Source organism: Patagioenas fasciata, chromosome 1, assembly GCF_037038585.1.
Source record: "Patagioenas fasciata isolate bPatFas1 chromosome 1, bPatFas1.hap1, whole genome shotgun sequence".
In the NCBI taxonomy this organism is placed as follows: Eukaryota; Metazoa; Chordata; class Aves; order Columbiformes; family Columbidae; genus Patagioenas; species Patagioenas fasciata.
In genome coordinates this window covers 164022033-164040242 of record NC_092520.1, presented here as the reverse complement: position 1 = coordinate 164040242, position 18210 = coordinate 164022033, and the positions used below count along the sequence as shown (strand labels likewise).

At 35.4% G+C, this 18210-nt stretch overlaps 1 protein-coding gene across 9 annotated transcripts in view; it reads left to right on the top strand.

The window, feature by feature from the left end:
• Nucleotides 1-18210, top strand: part of PPFIA2 (PTPRF interacting protein alpha 2) — a 324118-nt gene that overhangs the window by 242847 nt on the left and 63061 nt on the right. For all 9 annotated transcript variants that reach the window (XR_011735916.1, XR_011735913.1, XM_071799596.1 and 6 more), the window contains 3 exons: nt 6070-6291; nt 7966-8112; nt 10029-10163. Coding sequence is in view for 7 of the 9 variants with exons in the window: in XM_071799596.1 (XP_071655697.1) it covers nt 6070-6291; nt 7966-8112; nt 10029-10163 (504 nt within the window). In the remaining 2 variants the exon portion in view is untranslated. The remainder of the gene's footprint in view (nt 1-6069; nt 6292-7965; nt 8113-10028; nt 10164-18210) is intronic.

Below are 18210 nucleotides of genomic sequence, written 5' to 3'. Positions count from 1 at the left end.
GGCAATATTTACCAGGGTTGGGTTTTTTTTTTTTGCCTAAACCTAGCTATTTAAAAGCTTTTAAAGGTGCTATGACATTTCTTGCCTACTGTTCCTCACGCTGAATTTTCTCTACATGTATTATTTGTAGGAATTATTTTGGTTCAAAGAGAGTCTAAGCATAACTTGGGTATTAAAACTGGTACTACTACTGGTGATGTTGAATTTTCAAAATATTTCTAAAGTGACTTATACCACTGAAATTCTGCATATTGTGTATGAAGTACAGGAAAGCTTTCATATCTAAGCTGCCATATCAGCAGTTGACTGACCAAAAGTCCGAGCAACTGACCAAATACATCCATATTTAACAGAGAAACAGCTGGCACCAGCCTTAGTAGAAGATGAAGGGACTATTCTCACAAAATTAAGTGAGTCAGTGATGTTTCATAAGGCTGAGATGCCATCCTAGAATAACAGTGAGTGAAAGACTGATATCTTGAAGTCCAGTCACCATGAGTGTTAAGGTCACAGGCTTATGGCAGATACGAGGATATGCCATATCTGGAGGCAGGTAACAGTATATTCCAGTTTCCAAGAACTTCTGCAGCAATTTAGATAGTGTCTTAGTAAAGAGCAGACATAAGGCAACAACTTTTAGTTGTTTTGTGTGGTTTGTTTTTGTTTTGGTTGTTGTTTGGTTTAGGGTTTTGTCTGTTGTTTTTTTTTGTTTCAAAGACAACACACACAAACACACAAAGCCAACAGTGCACCATAAAAATACTAGTTTCCTCTAAGAATTCTAAAATACCAGTTCTGAATTTCAAGATTACTGTCAATTATTCCAAGGTACTTTGTGGTTAGACAGAACTTAATTTGGTCCTCAGGCATAGTGATGTTTGTGCACCTGGGCATCATGAGAATCACCTGTGCTCATACTACCACAGACTATGCTGATGAGGAGCTCTATCAAATAAATCAATCCTATCTCCACTGTTTGTTTGGAGGTAACCCCATGATGTTATTTGTTTCCCTCTCACCACTCTCCTAGGTTAAATCCTAGTGCAAAATTTATGATTAATTGCTGGTTGATAGTATTTAGACTGAACAAATCTGTGTCAGATGTTTTGCAACTGGAGATAAAAAATCTTACTTGGAGGTACTTTTTTACTACTCTTGGGATTAATCTTTATAAAACTAGATTACTGTGTATATTTTGCCACGTATGTTGCCAACTGTGAGGTTCTTTCTAAAAAATAGAAAGGAAAAGTACCTTGCAATCAATAGCCTTACAATTTGCCAACTGCTATAGTCTGGTGTCCTTACTCTATTTTTGTAATTTAAGTGCACTTTCCTTCCTTTACTTAGTTTGCCTTCAGTGTTATTGCTGAGGCTCTGGATTGAAAGGGCAATATGAAATGAATTAACAGAGGGTACAATATTCTGGGTTAGTCTTATTTTATGCTTTCTCCTGATGTTCCTTTTACCATCATTATTGGTTTTTGCTAGTAAGCCAGTCTGTTGGTGGTTTTCCTTTTATTATTTTGTGGTAGAGGGAATACGGGAGAGAAGTAGTGATCTAGGAGGGATTTATTATGTGTGATGCTCCAATTTGCTGTCCTTCTCCCTGCTGACGCTCCTATACAAGCAGCAGATTGTCTTACTGCTGTGCTTTTTGGATCTTGAAAGAAAGAAAATCTGATACCAGGGATGCTGGTTTCCTTTTCATACTGTTCGGCAGTAGGGGACATGAACATTTATTTCCCTCCTCCATTTCCACAGACTATAAACAATTCAATTTTATTTTTTTTTTCCCAGACATTTCTTGTTTAGTCCGTATTACCCTTTATGGCACTCAGTCCTACAGGATATTTTTGAATTTTGATTCCTCTGCAGAGTACCTTCTCTGTTGTAGTTAATACCATCACTGTCATGAGACTTGATGATTCTTTCATCTCCTTTCTGGTTCTCTCCCTAAAGCTTTCTTCATAAAGTAAAAGTATCTCTGAAACAGTTATTGTGGGCTGTGATTCCTCAGCTATTTATCTTCTGTGTGGTGATCTAACACACACACAAAAAAAAAAAAAAACCAAACAACAAAAAAAAAACTCCACAGCAGGCCTTCCTCTTGCTTTTGCAATTTCTCCAATTCTTCCCAGTAATGAGGAAAGCAAGTGCTGCATTGCTGGGTGCAGATGTAATCGCCTGTTTACCTTTGTTTGCTCTGAACCAGCCCAAGCAAAGACGTCTGAGGTTGTATTAGGTCTTTCAGACTGAGACCAACCAGGTTTCTCATCTGGCTGAGAAACCCTTGGAAAGGAGCAGGGGGACAGGGCAGGGAGCTTTTCGGCCTGTGTAACAGGGCAGGGAGCTTTTCGGCCTGTGTAGCAGATGTGCACAATTGCAGCTCTGGTACCTGTTCTGTCTGTAGAAAATGAAGAAGAGTAAGTCAAGAATATATGTTGATACTATTTCTGCAGCATTGTGGTCTAAATAAGTAAATATGATAGAAATGGATTATATTTGTTGAATAAACTAGTTAGTAAAAAAGAGCGAAGCATTGGAGCATGTGAGCTATTTGCCAGTTTTCTCTCTTTTTTAAAATTTTTTTCCCCAAGGAAAAATAGCCATTGTTAGTAGACACTTTTATGTAAAAATATTGGAATTAAGGAGTGTGTCCATATGTACCTTTTGCATGACCACATTTAATGTAATCATAAAATTTATTGGAGGCTTTATCTGGATGACCAACTTGTAAGCCAGATCTGCAGACCATGTATGTTTTTCTTTCTCTCTGCTAGAATATTTCAACCAGTTAGAAAGTTTTCCTTCATGTCTCTGCCCTCCTTTCAAGACTTGCCAGTTGTTTCAGCTTACTTTTAGTACTTTCTTTTCCCCCACTCTGTACTGATTTGCCACAATTTTCTGCAAATATTGGGGATTTGGGCTAGTCTAGGGATATGAATGTCTACTTTGAAACTTCTTTTGTGCATGCTCTTTTGAGAATATTTGCCAGAGCGCTTCAGGTAAAAAAAAAAAAAAAAAAAAAAAAAAATCAGAGTTTTGAAGAGATCTCTGTTAATTATTATAAGCATTCAACTAACAGTTTATTTACAAACGGATTGTGATGAGTACTCTTTGAGTATCAGAAATATTTCAGCACAGAAAATTCAACCTGATTACAAAACAAAACAGAAAAAAAAAAAATAAAGAGGAACATGGACATTCCTCACAAAACCAGTAATAGATGCTGCAGTTTTGTCCCCCAGCTTATTCCATAGGGAATTCCTCTGGGACATGGGAGGTTCCTCCTCCTTTCACTAATGAATAAAATGTGCTTGAATCCACTTCCTCTACAGAATGCTTTTGTTTCTACCAGCATAGAATATTTTCGTATTCTTGTTCAAGCATTTTTTCGTTTGGGAGAGGGGACAGTATGACCTTAAAACTGTTGGCAAAAACTCTCCTGAGAACCTGAGGAATGTTATGTCAGTTGTTTCTTTAATTGATACTTAATAACTTCCTGCCTGTGGTCCTTTGGAGTGATTACTCCATGTGATGTACCCATGTAGCAGATAAATCATAAAATGGTACCAAGCCATAAAAGTGACAAAATGTTAGTTAAAATCCTTAGGTAAACTTTTAAAGTGCACTTCAACGTTCTAAAAATACCAACTTTTAAGCTGAGGTTTTTGCTTTTAATAGTACATAGAATGGTTTTGGTTGGAAAAGACCTTTAAGATCATCGAGTCCAGCCATTTACCTGTCACTGCCAAATCCAACTCTAAACCATGTCCCTCAGAACCGGATCCACATGTCTTTTAAACCCCTCCAGGGACAGCCTGTTCCAATGCCTGACAACCACTTCTGTGACGAAATTTTTCCTAATATCCAATCTAACCCTCCTCTCTGTTGACTTTTTTGTAAATTGGAAATTTTAGATGCCAACCAGCTCTATATATAAATACAGGAATAATGTAAAGCAAAAGTGAACTATGACTAGAATTAAAGCAACTTGTACAAAGAGTTCATCAAAGAATTATAATGAAAGTTTATGTGCATAAATCAGAATATATGCATGAATAACTGGCAATCTAATGGTCAGAGATTAATTCTAAATATGTTTTTGTCTTTCCATAAATCCAGGTATTAAGTAAATAAACTAACTTCACAGTTAGTTTATATATGTTTTGGTTATTAACATATTTAGGAAAAAATATTAATAAAATATTAATAAATATTAATTTAAAATTCTCTGCCATTGGGCATACTCCTAGATATCGAAGCTTGCCATTTCAAAATGACCATGGTCTATATGCCATAAGGTATGTGATCACATGCCATTTATTGCTTTTCAGATTTGATATTTGGCTTATTATAACCTTGCAGCAATTCCTAGACCACTATGTAGAAAATTGTAGGGCAAATTCAATGCATAGTAAAATTTCTTTATCTGTGTTAACCACTAAAATTGCTGTATCATATTAAAAATATAAAACAAATTATAATAATCATAGATAATAAATCTCAAATTTACACAGTGGAATAAAGCATGACAGGATGTTTTATTCTGTTTGAGTACTGTTTTGTTTACATGTGTGATTGCTGCATATTAATGGGATTTTGATTAAAGTAGACTAACTGAACACTTTCCAAACAACAAACTAAGTGTAAATGAGTTTTCAAATTGCTATTGTCATTTTACCATGGTATCCTCAAGGTAGATCTATGATGGTTCAGTGGCTAACATAGAACGTCAAGATAATATAATTAACTACTGTAAAGAAAGCAATTTTGGAATGGAATTATTCGATGTAATGAATTTTTGGAGTAAAATAGTTTTATTCAATGATCCACAGAGGGGCAGGTGATCTTGTTCTGGGTTCATTTTATGGATGGTTGAGGAAAGAATGTGGCTAAAGACATTAAACAAAGTAATGTTCTTTGAATTTTCTGGAAGATTTCTGTATAAATATATTTTGACAATAGTAATATGGAAATATTAATGAAAGCAAGCTTGGTTTCCTCTCAGATCTTGCTAGGAATATTTCATATATACATTGCTATACACCGTACCATCTGAAGGACACACAGCACCCTTTAGAAGCAATATTCCTGTATGATGCTTTCTGAGATCCATAACCTATATAAAATGGCTGTTACAGTGAAATACTTTTTTCCCATACTGCATAATATAAATTTAACTGATAAAATTGCACCTAATCAAGAAAGTTACTGACAGGTTGCCCTATTTTGGTTTTATTTTTTCATGTTGCAGTTCAAAACCAAATCATTTTGGGTTTCCTTGTTCTTTTTGCATATGTTTTTGTCATGAGATAATTAAATTTGGATGAAAACATGCTTTGCCTTTGCTGGAAAAGGCTAGTGTGACTGTTATAATGAGGCAATGCCAGGAACTCCTCCTAGTGAATGCACTTCTTTCCCGAAATCATTTATTTGAAATATAGATCATATTCCTGAGATAATATTCCAAATGCTTTGTGAGTTCTAGACTCTTGATTCTTTTTCTTTGTAACTGTATTTATGTCAGGGCTTTCAGCAAGCACACAAATAACTTCAGCAGACCTTGTTTCTAATGTAGATTCAACCAGTGTGTTGTCCAGCCTCTAAGCACTTTCTGGTAGAGTGAATTTGTGATTTATTAGTGTTGCTTCCTCTCTGCAGCATGACCTATTTTGGAAGTGAAATAGACTTTGATTAAGTTTAAATGCTGTGTAAGTTTAGCCAAGATGTATACCCGCAATTTGGTGATTTTTAGTTGTTTTGTTGCAATTTGTACTTGAACAGCCATTATGCCAAACTAAAGCTATTTTTGTATAGTCTTCTGCTCTTAATGCAAATGTTTACTTTTCTATGTGATGTTACACTCTGGAATTCCTTGAAATGAATGAATACTAATATTTTGCGGGTTTTTTTCAGAACTACATCTGCCTTATCTACAGTGAAAATTGTGGTTTTCTTCGCCTAGTTTATTTTGTAACATTTAAAATAGTCTTTGTTTTAGAAATTATTTAGATAGATTCCACATTAAAAGATAATTAATAAATATTGTCACTTCTCTGTTAACAGCGCCTATCAAATGGCTCCATAGACTCAAACGATGAAGCCAGTCAAGTTGTTGAACTTCAGGAACTACTGGAAAAGCAAAACTATGAAATGGCACAAATGAAAGAGCGTTTGGCTGCCCTGTCTTCCCGGGTGGGAGAGGTAGAGCAGGAGGCAGAGACCACCAGAAAAGAGCTCGTTAAAACAGAAGAAATGAACAGTAAATATCAGAGAGACATCAGAGAGGTAAGGAGTTCATCACACCCACCTCCTGTTTCTTGACTGCTCTTCCTGTGATACCCTGTACTAACTGATGGAGGCCAATAAATATGGGAAGCAAAAGTCGAGCACTGATAAAAGCCCTCATACATAGGAAACACAAAATGTACATTAAGAAATAGTGTTAGAAATATCTTTATAAAATCATGTTTGTAAAAGTCGGTGTGTATATGTGGAACTCTAATGGGAGCAAGGACAACTCCGTTGTGGTTTAGCATTACTAGAGTAAATTCTGGCAAGTTTTCAACTATTTTAGGTTTTTAAGATGAACTCAATTAAATAGAGATGCTGGTCAGGTAGCTAGTCTAAAGTACATTTTTAAAACATCTGAGCTTTTTTATAAAATGGTGTTATTTATATAATCAATTATAATATTTACTCATGTGTGGTAACTTCATTATCTCTGTTATAATATACTGCTATTTCTCTCTTAAATGCCACGTTACACCATCTACAGGCTTACTTGCTCTCAGCCTTTCATTTCCTGAGGAAAGTAGCCACTAATACATTTGCATGCAGAATAATTAGCAAACATCAGTGCCAAATCTGCTGAGAAAGGTACTTGTAGAATGGAAGTCCCTGTAGTTATTTCATACTACCACAAAAGATAGTCTTCCTAATGCAGAAAGTTAAATACCTGCAACAAGAAGGATAGATTAGTATTGTTAACTTGGATAAATTATAGGATATTTTTCTGTAAGTTTTAATTAATTACATACATAATTACTTTTTTTCTTTTTCTCAGCAATATGCAAAAGGATCACTTGGATATGGTCCATTTTGGGACTAGCTATTTGGATCAATTGATACGTTCATTGAATCTTACTTCAATAATAATCTTTCTTCAACACTGCTTTCATAGTGTAATATAACACAAGCAACAAGACATGCTCATCAGTGAATATTTTCATTGTGAAATATTACACGGTAACATGCAAGCCAGACACAATTTTAAAACTAATAGAATTTCCTGCTTTCACTAAAATTAATTGAAGAGAAATAAATAATGTAATAGACAGACTAATGTATACTTGATCTAAATTACAGCTATTTGCTTCAGTGAGGCCAGCTTGTAATACACGAATAAAAACACCTCAATATTTTAAATAAATCCTTATCCATAACATATATGGATAACATACCCCAGTGTTATGGTTATGTTATGTATTCAACATTGTGGTCACTTGTTTTCTGGAAACTTCAGGATATGTTGCCTGCTGTCTTCAACATGTACTTCAGCAGAAAATACTAGCAGGACCCAAGAATAAGTGTGGAAATGCAGATTTACATTTTTCCCCATATTGCTGCCCTATAGTTCTACTGTTGTATGACTATATGAGTTTTTCTATTTTCTGATCAAGCATACTGTTGTGTAATAAGCAAACAAGTGAATGTGAGCAGCATTTGCTATGTGTTTTTTCACTGAAAAATACAGAAACTAGGAAAATATACAAAAGATGAGATTTGTTACTGTTTGCTCTACTCAACAGGTACCATTCAACAAATTTTCCTTAAAACAAAAAAGTTACTGCTGAGCATACTTTACACCTCTGTCTCCTCTTAGCATGAAAATTAAACAGGTATAAAATTATGTGGCATTTTAATTGCATGGTTCCTTATAGTGTGTTTTTGTCATGTTAGGCAATGGCACAAAAGGAAGATATGGAAGAAAGAATAACTACGCTGGAGAAGCGCTACCTCAGTGCTCAGAGAGAATCCACCTCCATACATGACATGAATGATAAGCTGGAAAATGAACTTGCAAACAAGGAAGCCATCCTACGTCAGGTGCAGTATCCGTGTTAGTTGCTTTCTTCATAACAATGAAGATAAATGCGAAAAAGGGAGAAGATCTACAGTAGGAGGTTTCCATTAGGTTAATCTGTTCATTTTTAATCAAAAGATCAGGTGGTTTTTTTTGTTTTTTGTTTTTTGTTTTTTTTTTTTTTTAAAAAAAAAAGCTCCATATCACCCATCACAACTCTGAATCCCGAATCAACATGTACCTTCAACATTGTAAAATAACTGTGTTTTTTAACAGCGTCTTGCATATTTGCGCACGATCATATTGCATAAGTAAAGGTGTATGTTTGCTTCCTATGTAATGATTTTCTGAATTTTATTTTTAAATAAAATATCAAAAAATAGTGTCAGCAAAAGAAATTCCCTTCCACAGGAAAGACCAAAATTTGCATACAATAAGTTCTAGTGATTTCACAAATTAGTAGTATGTAAATAAAATTTTACAATATCTTTCAGAAAGGTATATAACATGATTGTGCAGTTTTCTCCCAGACTACTTTGTTTCCACGGTGATTCCAGAAGCTGAAGTGTAAAGTGAAGGGAAAAGAATGTTTTGTGATTTGAAGAATACAATGTGAACAGAAAGCTAACACGAAATGTATATTATTCACACTGTAAAAGATTAAATTGCTCCTCAGCCTCAGTATCAGACCTTTATTATTTTTCACCTATCATATCTTCGCACAATATAAAATGCTATATGAGAAACAAGCCTGTGTGACCTGAAAATCTCTGCTTCTATGACTGTATGCAGAAATACTTACACACACGCACACATCCCTCTATATGTGTATATATATGTACCTGCATACCTCTTCAGGGAAAGGAAAGCATCAGAACTCAAACTCTCTGGCTTCTGCCAACTTCATTGGAGTATTTTAAGAAGTATCTTCAATTGTTAGGAAGAAAAAACACCCAATAATGGACAAGTAGAGTATCAGCATCTGAAATTTTATTGCTGTCGGTGTAAGTCATGCAGTGCTGCAGAGGTTTTCCTACTCAAAGCAGTAATCAATAGAACTAGGCCTAGAATATATACAGGCAGACTTAAAGTTGATTTGCAGAACTATGAGGTAGAAAGCCTAGTTTTTCATGCCTTTAAAGGATTAAAAAGGCATCTAAAAGCATACTTCTTTTTCATGTCTTTCATTTCCTCGAATGAACAGGAAAGCAGGAAATATCAGGTCATTAAAAAATTCTTGATCGTATGGTGCATCTCAGTAGGACAGAAAATACTGCAGTTATCAAAAGTCCTGTTTAATGTTTATCACAGATTAAACAATTTCACTTGTGTAAAATGAGACTTAATTGCAGGTTCATAGTGAAAAATATCACTGCAACCTTAAGCACGTAGCAACCAGGTTATGATCATGTATTAAATGTAAGTTTTAACATTTTCTAATATATGACTGGCATTTGTTCAGAAAATTGTGTTTGGCAATTTGTTGAGAAACTTTGCTGGGAATTCTGTGCTTTTGGAATTGTACTTCTTTTCCGTTTTAGCTCATACATAAACTTTTCTCTGAGATAGACTCAATATTTCGACATAGAAAATTCTCATTTTACTGGCACCAATACTATTATTTTGCTTAGATAAACAACACATTGATCAGAGAAGCTTTTTGTTCATCTTCATTAGTGCCAATTTACAGCTCCTTTTCTTCACCTTCTCATGATCCTTGGGTTCATTTATCTTTAGTAAGACTGGCAGCCTAGACTGTTCGTGCTCGAATTAATACTTTTCCAATGAGGCCTCCCATCCTGTGGAGTATCTATGTGTATGTAGTGAGTTTTGCTTGCTTCTCTGATACTTAAAAAGCTGAAGAAAAACATCTTAATTCTGATTCTTTTTTTTTTTTTTTTTTTTTTTTAATACCTGTTTATCTATCTTTGGCCTTCAGTTGGAAGACAAAAACAGACAGCTGCAAGAGCGTCTAGAGCTGGCAGAACAGAAGCTGCAGCAGACGATGAGGAAGGCTGAAACCTTACCTGAAGTGGAGGCTGAGCTGGCTCAGAGAATTGCAGCTCTGACTAAGGTACTGCCCTGAGAAATAGGTTCATTTCAGAAGCCCCGTTGTTGTATGTTGATTTGCATCCTGATTCCTCAACTCAACACCTAAACAAAAGTAGTTTCAAGCTGATTTGAAAGGAGAAAATGTTTCCTGATGACTGTGTGCCACAAGTTTAACCAGGAATGGTCTCAATGCCTTGTTTGTAATTCTTAGCATTTTGGTAACAGGAAGAATACTTATCTGTAAGGTACCCTAGACTATATTTACAAAGGAGTCATATATTTCCAATGCACATGGGCATTACTTATCCTAGAAGGATTCATTTTACTATGTACGCATTTCTAATTTAAGGGAAGATAGGGGGCAGTCCCATTCCTACACTTACTTCATTCTTCTAGACGTTTTCTTTGACAATGCATATGAAACAACAATTATTTATATTCCAGTAAGAGCTATAAAATCAAATTTTAGTGGCAGCTGGGATCATTTGTAGGACATAAGTGAAAACAACGTGCAGTGCATACTTAAATGATTTGTTTTGAATGATTCTTTGCACCATGTATCTAAAAAGACAAATCTGAAACCCTGAGACGATTTCAAACTGTTTTTTCTGATAAATTTATTATTTGACAGCTTTCTTGCAGTAAAAATAAGAAAATAAAAATAAATATTCAGTAGTGTGGTTTTCATGTTTGGCCTCTAATATTTTCAGGTGTGCATGTAGTTACTACTACAACTCGGTTATTATCAGTTTCATAAAGATGTGATAATATGTTTATTTTTCATCTCTTAAGATCAGACAAATAAAGAAAAATGCATTGAAGAGATTGTATTACATATCACTCTGATGTATCTAAGCTTTCCCTTTTCTGTTACCAAGGAATGTTTCTAGCTATTTATGTACCTAGCCATTTTGATATTTGATGGATTGTTTTCAATTCTCATGTTTTTCTATTTATAGTGAAGCCTTAAGTGCTGAGCAGCTCACTACTGCAGTCCAATTTTTAAGTAATTTAGTTAAGGAGTAGAAAGGAAGAGAAACTTTGGGGAGATTTGATGGTTGAATGGTTGAGGTTGTTTTATTATTTTAGTAAGGCAAGATCATTATTCAGTAATCAAGATTTTGTGCTGTCCATAGGTTTATATGAACGGGTGGGAATTTGAGAGACTGAAAATAGGGGCAGGGGGATGGGAAGAAAGAATCAGCAAAAAGGGAGCTACATGAAATACCAAATATATATCATTTCAGTTTGATAAAAACTCAGGTGTGCATAAGGGCAGTATCTTGGCATTTCAATTTCTTTTTTTTTCAGTTGTTTCTGATTCAACAAATAATCACATATTGTAATTCCCTCAGTAGCTTAAGAATATCATTTTCTATTTTAAGAAAATTTTTCCTGAGTAATTTCTCCAGCAATTAGACACCTGTAAGTATTTTGCAGTCTCAAGCATGTCTTTTCTTGCAACTGCATTTTTCCTTGAATATATGTTAATTTCAAATAGTGTAAGAAGAAATCCCATTTCAACCATGCAGAGCACTCAGGCACTTCCATAAGATATTGTTATTGTGACCATAAAGCTGCAGTATACATCTCTGTCCACTTACATTATTTCATGGGATGTGGTTAGAGAACAGTGAACAGAGCTGACGCTCTGTCCCATTTCACTTTAATGTACTTTATCAAAGTTTTTGCCAAGCAGAAAACTCCAAGAAGTATGTTAGGTTGTAATGCCAGTTCTGTTCATTTCTCTGTGATTACATGAAAAACTGAAGTAATTTCATTTAAAATTATGTCTTCTTGGAATACATGACATGAAGAAACCTATATTTTATATATCTTGTACATAATGTCTTTGCAAACTGTAGATCTTATTAAAGTGCTGGTTTGACAGCTCCGAAGTTCAAAGTCCAGTACTTTTCATGGGTCACATAAATGTAGCTTGGAGTCAAGGATGGTACTGTAGTCACTGCAGCTTACTCTAAGTAGTTTTAAATTAGCTAGCTATTGTACTATTACCAAACTAGCTATTCAATGAAAGCTGCAAGACCTACATAAGAGGCTGAATAATCCTTAATTTTTCCTTTGTTGAGGTTTGTGCCAGCATATACCTTGTCAGTAAGGCTCAAATTAGCTCACTTCTCACTACCTTAAGTCTGCCTGCCCTGAGCTATGGTCACTGCATGTACATGTATAATGAGTAAAAGATGAGTCCCCTGAATCAGCTAGTCTTTCTGTGCTGCAAAAAAGTCAAAACTGATTCTCCTTTTTTTTGTACTACCTCAATGAAAGTGGCTTCTCTGAGATTAATGGGGTTACAATCATATGAAAGAGGTGAGTTAAGCCTAATATTGTACATGTTTTTTTAAAGGGAAGTAGTATGGGATAACTGGAAATAATGACTGCTTCACTGTGGGGAAAATATAAGGCCAAATATTTACATGTGGAGATAAAACAGAACTAACATGATGTGGATGTGATTTCCTCCCCCTGCCCTCAAATTTGAAATGCACGTTACAATTCTGCATTCAATTTATTATACTCTTCCTCACAAGAAGTCTGGGTTGGGATTCTGCAAAAGAAGGATGTTGAATGAGATCCCTCTATGTTATCAGTTTTTAAAATGAGTTGGTTTTCTTTTTATATCTATACGGGCTAGTGAATGTTTTTTTGCTACTTTTCCATGACCAAACTAGTCCATAAGGAGTGAACTTCCAAAAATTTGGACTTTGCAGTGAACTAAGATAAGTACCCATAAATTTACCTGAATCATTTGAGCTTTTCTTTGGCTTTGTTTTCACTGTGTTCTGCCCATTGGGTGAGCAACTGGAGGGTTAGTCAGCCTGTGGCAAACTAACCTGGAACAGCATGATCCCATGTACTCTGCTGTCCTGCCTGGCCGTCGCACTTGTATCTGTCTGGTCATGACAAGTAGCACAGCTCTCAGCATGTATCCCAAGATTTAGACTACCATGACTCATTGAGCCACCTTGTATTCACTCTCACAGTATTGGTCTGTTTGCCTTCCCTGAAGAAGAGGCAGTTGGTTGTAGAAAGAACTTCCCTCCTAATATTAACTAAACCTTTCTTTATCCTACAAGATGTTTATTTTCCTCAGAAGGGAAAGACATTGGAGCATCTAGAATCTTCAGATGATCAGTCTGTCAAACACAGTTTCTCCTTCCATGAATTCAAGGAGGGGTCTAGTGGAGACAACCAGCATCCACCTACTTCCGTTCATTCACTCCCACTAGTAGTCACTCTCCCCCTTGGGTGCTTGTGCAGCAGAGGTGACATGTCACTTCTCTGATCACAAGACAGCAGTCAGCATTTTACTCCATCATTCCTGTATGCAGGTCACCAGAAATACCAGCAGTGCTTTTCAGCTCCATTAGAGAAGCACTGACATGGAGAAAAGGAAACCATAATCATAATAGATCACATTTGGCATAATAGCGTATTCAGCTTATTTTAAAGGTAATAAAAAATGACTTGAAAGTTGGAGGCAAGTGGGACACAATGCTGGTTTTGTGACAATGTGGGGATCTGATTTGCATTAAGTAGGGAAGAAGTTGCAAGGAAGTGAAAGGAGGTCTGCAGTGAAAAGGAAACAAAGAGGGGAAAAAAGTTCTTCTGTAAGAAGTGGATGTGGTTAAGACAGAAATGTATCTGAGAACAAGGGAGAGAGAGAGGATGATGTGTTAGCTGAAAAAGGAAGTTGATAAATCTTCTGAGGGGAAAAAAAAAGAGAGAGAGAACATCTTTTAGGGGGAGGGAAGCCCAAGAAACCTCCACATTTACAATACATTACTGTCTTCTCAAGCCATCCCTCTTCTTGTGCTTTCCTTTCTACAGAAGATTTTCTTCTGATAGAAGGAAGGAATGAAATAAACAAGTTTGACAGAGCTAAATAGAAGGAGTTACTAAACCTACAAGGTGTAGAACGTAGTGAGGGAATGAAGGAGGAGCATATCTAGTGGGTACTGAAAATTTGGATTTCAGAAAAGGGGGTGACTTAAGCCAACATATTTTGTCACATTTGTAACACGTTAGAAGTGAGTTCATGAACAAGTTGATAACTTTGTGAGCTGTTGTGACTCAGTCACCATGGTCATCTATTTCCACCTTGGATTGCATAGCTCAATTCAATAAGGCATTCTTTATTCTTGAATAACTAACTCATTCAAAGGATAGCCAAAGGAATGTGTGCCATAAGAAGCCAGTAGGAAATCTGGAGACAGCATATGTGCAAAAGTCAAGGTCTCAAAACTGTGGAAATGGGCTTGTACCATTAGAAAATTTTAGATTTGTTCCTGCAGCTCAGCATGAGGAAGAAAAATGATAGCACCTGTGCTGTACAGGTGCTTTCTGCATCTGAAATTGGATTATTTTTTCAACTGAGATGCAAAGACCTAGAAAATGTGCAGTGCCAACAGCAACAGATGATGTGAAAGCAACTTTTTTTTTTTTGTGGGCGCATTAGCAGTAGGAGCAGCAGCAGAGTTTTAACAGGGTTAGAGAGCAATGATAGAAGCTGCTTCGGTATTCCCTCAAAGTAAAATTTTCCTATTACTGGCTTATATTAGCTATTTCTTTGCTATTTCATAGCATATAGAGTGCAAAGTGAGCATTAAGACTCTTGCTGGTATCTCATAGGGGTCAGACATTGTTAGTTTTTGTCCATATATTTTTAATCCAGTCTGATGCACAACTTCACAAATCTATTTATAACTGAATGTGGTGGTTAAATGCTAGTTGCTGAATACCGCACCATGTGTTTTACTAATCCTTCTGTACAGAGTACTGTTGAACAGGCGTGCAAGTCATATATTAAGAAGAAGAATGTAGGGTAAGGTCTACCAAGAAGTAGTCATGCAAGTGCCACTTCAGCAAGTTTTTAACTTGGTTAACTCTTAGCAAGGCAAATCAGAAGAAATCCAATTTCTCTTTATGAATCTCACAGGCCACAGATGCTCCTTCTGTCTCACATGTATCTTATATTCTGCTACAGCAAGATGACTAAAACTGATGTCTTGGCCTCTGCTTCATGACACAAGACAGAGACTGAGACATTCAATATTTTTATGGTAGGCTCCCAAGTCTCCTGAAGAGCCTGTTCCAGTGCGACTGTCTGGAGCTGAATAACGCATTTGAACAACAAAAAAGTATAGCCACCAGTGGTGTGTCAATTCTAACAGTGTCGCTTGGGAAAGCCTATGCAGGAGGTATTTGCAAATCCATTAGGGAATAGCTGAATTGCTAGGTTATTTTTGTCTGGAAAGGTCTCAAAGCAGGGAGTATATACGTGTGTTTCTGTCTCCCCAGCCCCTACAGAGGACACCATTTTCATTCATGTCCCTGTTGCAGGGGCTGCACATGCATTTGGCACCTAAGAACTGGTGGTTAAAACCACCAAGCTGCATTGGAGCCCAGGGGAGGTACTAAGGCTACACACTTGTGCTTGTCCTCTGCCAGGCAAACAGTTGAGCCTAATTGTTTAATGTCTCAGTGATGAAATAATTCGATTCTTTTAGAATAATACAGAATAACACTTTAGGAATTAGCAAATGAAATTCACATAAAGGAAACACAGAATAATCAAATACATTTGAAGTGTTTAGGATAGTGACATTCATTTTTATTCTAGTCAATTTTAATTAATTTTCATGCATCTTTATGCTACAAAAGAGAGGTAAAGGGAGATGAGTTTTCAGATCAACTGTGTTTTGTTTTATACTGGAAAACAAAGTAGAGGTATTCTGAGCCACATTCAAGAAGGTTTGTTAGCAAGGATGTATCTATCAACATTTTAATATTCTTAGTGAAATAACTGAAAACTATAATGCAAAAGGTTTTATATAAATCTTAAACATATACCTTACTAATTTATTAAAGCAGTAGAAGGTTATGAAGCAGTCGAACTAGATAGCTCTAAGAACCTTAAAATAACATCATGTTCTTTCAAGAATGTTCTCTATATAAAGATTCAGATAACTTTTAGTTCTGACAATAATTTTATTCCTCTTCTTCCAAATAATAGCTACACCTAATACCACCATTATTTTATGCCTTGAAAAAGACTGTTTCCTGCTAAGGAATAATGTATGGCATGGTTTGGACTGAAAATCTATTTTTCAGTTTGATAAATAAATGTGAATGATATAGCTAGCTAGACCAATTTCCCAAGAACAGGTTATGACAGACAGCACCACATATCAAAAGAATTAAATGAGATCCCCTTTGAACTCAGAATTATTAGTTTGGTTATCTTCATATTTTGCATTAACCTGCAATTAAGCGCATAGAAGCAGTGAAGATTAAGTAATTTCCTTTTAAAATTTGAAGTCAACTAATGAAGCTTCCAAGTAGTTTAATTTTGTAGTATGAAGCTCCCAATGGGTTCTATATCTCCCTCAATGAAAATGGTTTCAAAAGAGGTAGTGTTTCTTAAGCCTTCTCCATCATCAGCTCAGAGCTTTGATGATTTTGAATCTTTTCCTCACCCTTTGAGACACATTAATGGAAGGACTTTAACTAATACCACAAGCAGGACTCAGAAAGGGAAAAAGGAGAAGGATAAGGTTTGGTCATTTTGTGGAAGAGTTAAAGTGGTCTGGTTTTCTACAGTTGCAGGGACTGAAGTTTTTTAATCCTGTCTTCCTATTTATCCAGTTGGGAGAGGAAGCCATGCATTAACACTTGTGTACTAAAACAAACTAATATGTAAAACTAAAATATAAGATAAAATCATAAAGGGGTTGTCACTGGTCCAACTCGTAATGAATAGACAAAAGTTTCAGATAATAAATAAATTCAAATACATCACAATAAGCCTACTTCATGATCAGAAACAGTAAGTGCACTTACTAAATGAACTTAGTTCCAAAGTATACTGACTTCTTAAATTTTGCAAGAATCTGAGTTTTGTGCATATACTTACTCTGAAAAGAATAGTAGTGATCCTAAAAGTTAAGCATTATCTTTGTATTTATACAAAGCAGGATTTTCTCTTATGAATGTCTTCCTATCAAAAGCTGCAATTTATATTAATAAATCTCAAGACCACAGGTTTGTTTTCTGTCTGAATTTTTTGGTTATCAGTTATCAGTAATTTTAAGTTATGATATACAGCTGGAATCACTTTGGTATCTATTCCTAATTATTCTGATAAAACGTTAGTAGACAATAGCATGAAAAACAGTCTTAGTAAAAAAAAAATACAGTTGTAAAATTGGTCTTTCTTGTGCATATTAAAGTTTGCTCATCTAAAGATGGAGTTCAAGGTCTCTTTTTGAGAGATGCTAGATCTGACAGAGTGAAATAGCATTTGACAAGCACGAGCTCACAACTCAGTCATCAGTAGCATTGTCTATACTCCTTGTGCCCATTCCTGTTTCCATAGCAACAAATCCATTATAGCATTTCCCTTTCCTTAAGGTTTTCTTTTTTTCATTTTGAATTATAACATAGACGTGTTTGATATGACAATAACAAGAATATTCATGTTTTGCAACAAACAACCTAATTAAGATCAACTTCTGTCAGAAGTAGTAATGAATCTTTGGATGGATTACCATTTCTGTACTCAGTAATGACTTTTCATTCCTATTAATGAATTTTTATTTATAGGTTCTTCTTTTATCTGGTGACCTTGAACTTCCAAAGAGATCCACCAGGGTGGATCCTTTCAAAGGGATCAAAACCATATTATTTATTTGGATGAAAGGGCTTATGTAGTCTATTCTAAAATGGAATACTAAAATTTGAGCAATGTCTTTTTTGATGTTCTTTCTGTTTTCTAGAAATTAGGGAATGTACCATAACATTGCACAGTTCTGTAACTGACCAATCCATTAATTTGGTATTTATGCATTGTTTTCATTCTTAGAAAATTATAGAAGAATTATAAAGGACTTTGTGACATTGGCCTCATAGAGTCCTGTTTTGGTGTTTAGTTGGCCATAATAAAGAAAAAAAATATATATATATTTATATGTATATAGATAGATAGATTAGACAGTATTGCTCTGAATCCACTTTGTAGTAATACGTCATCAGCCAGCCATCACTAA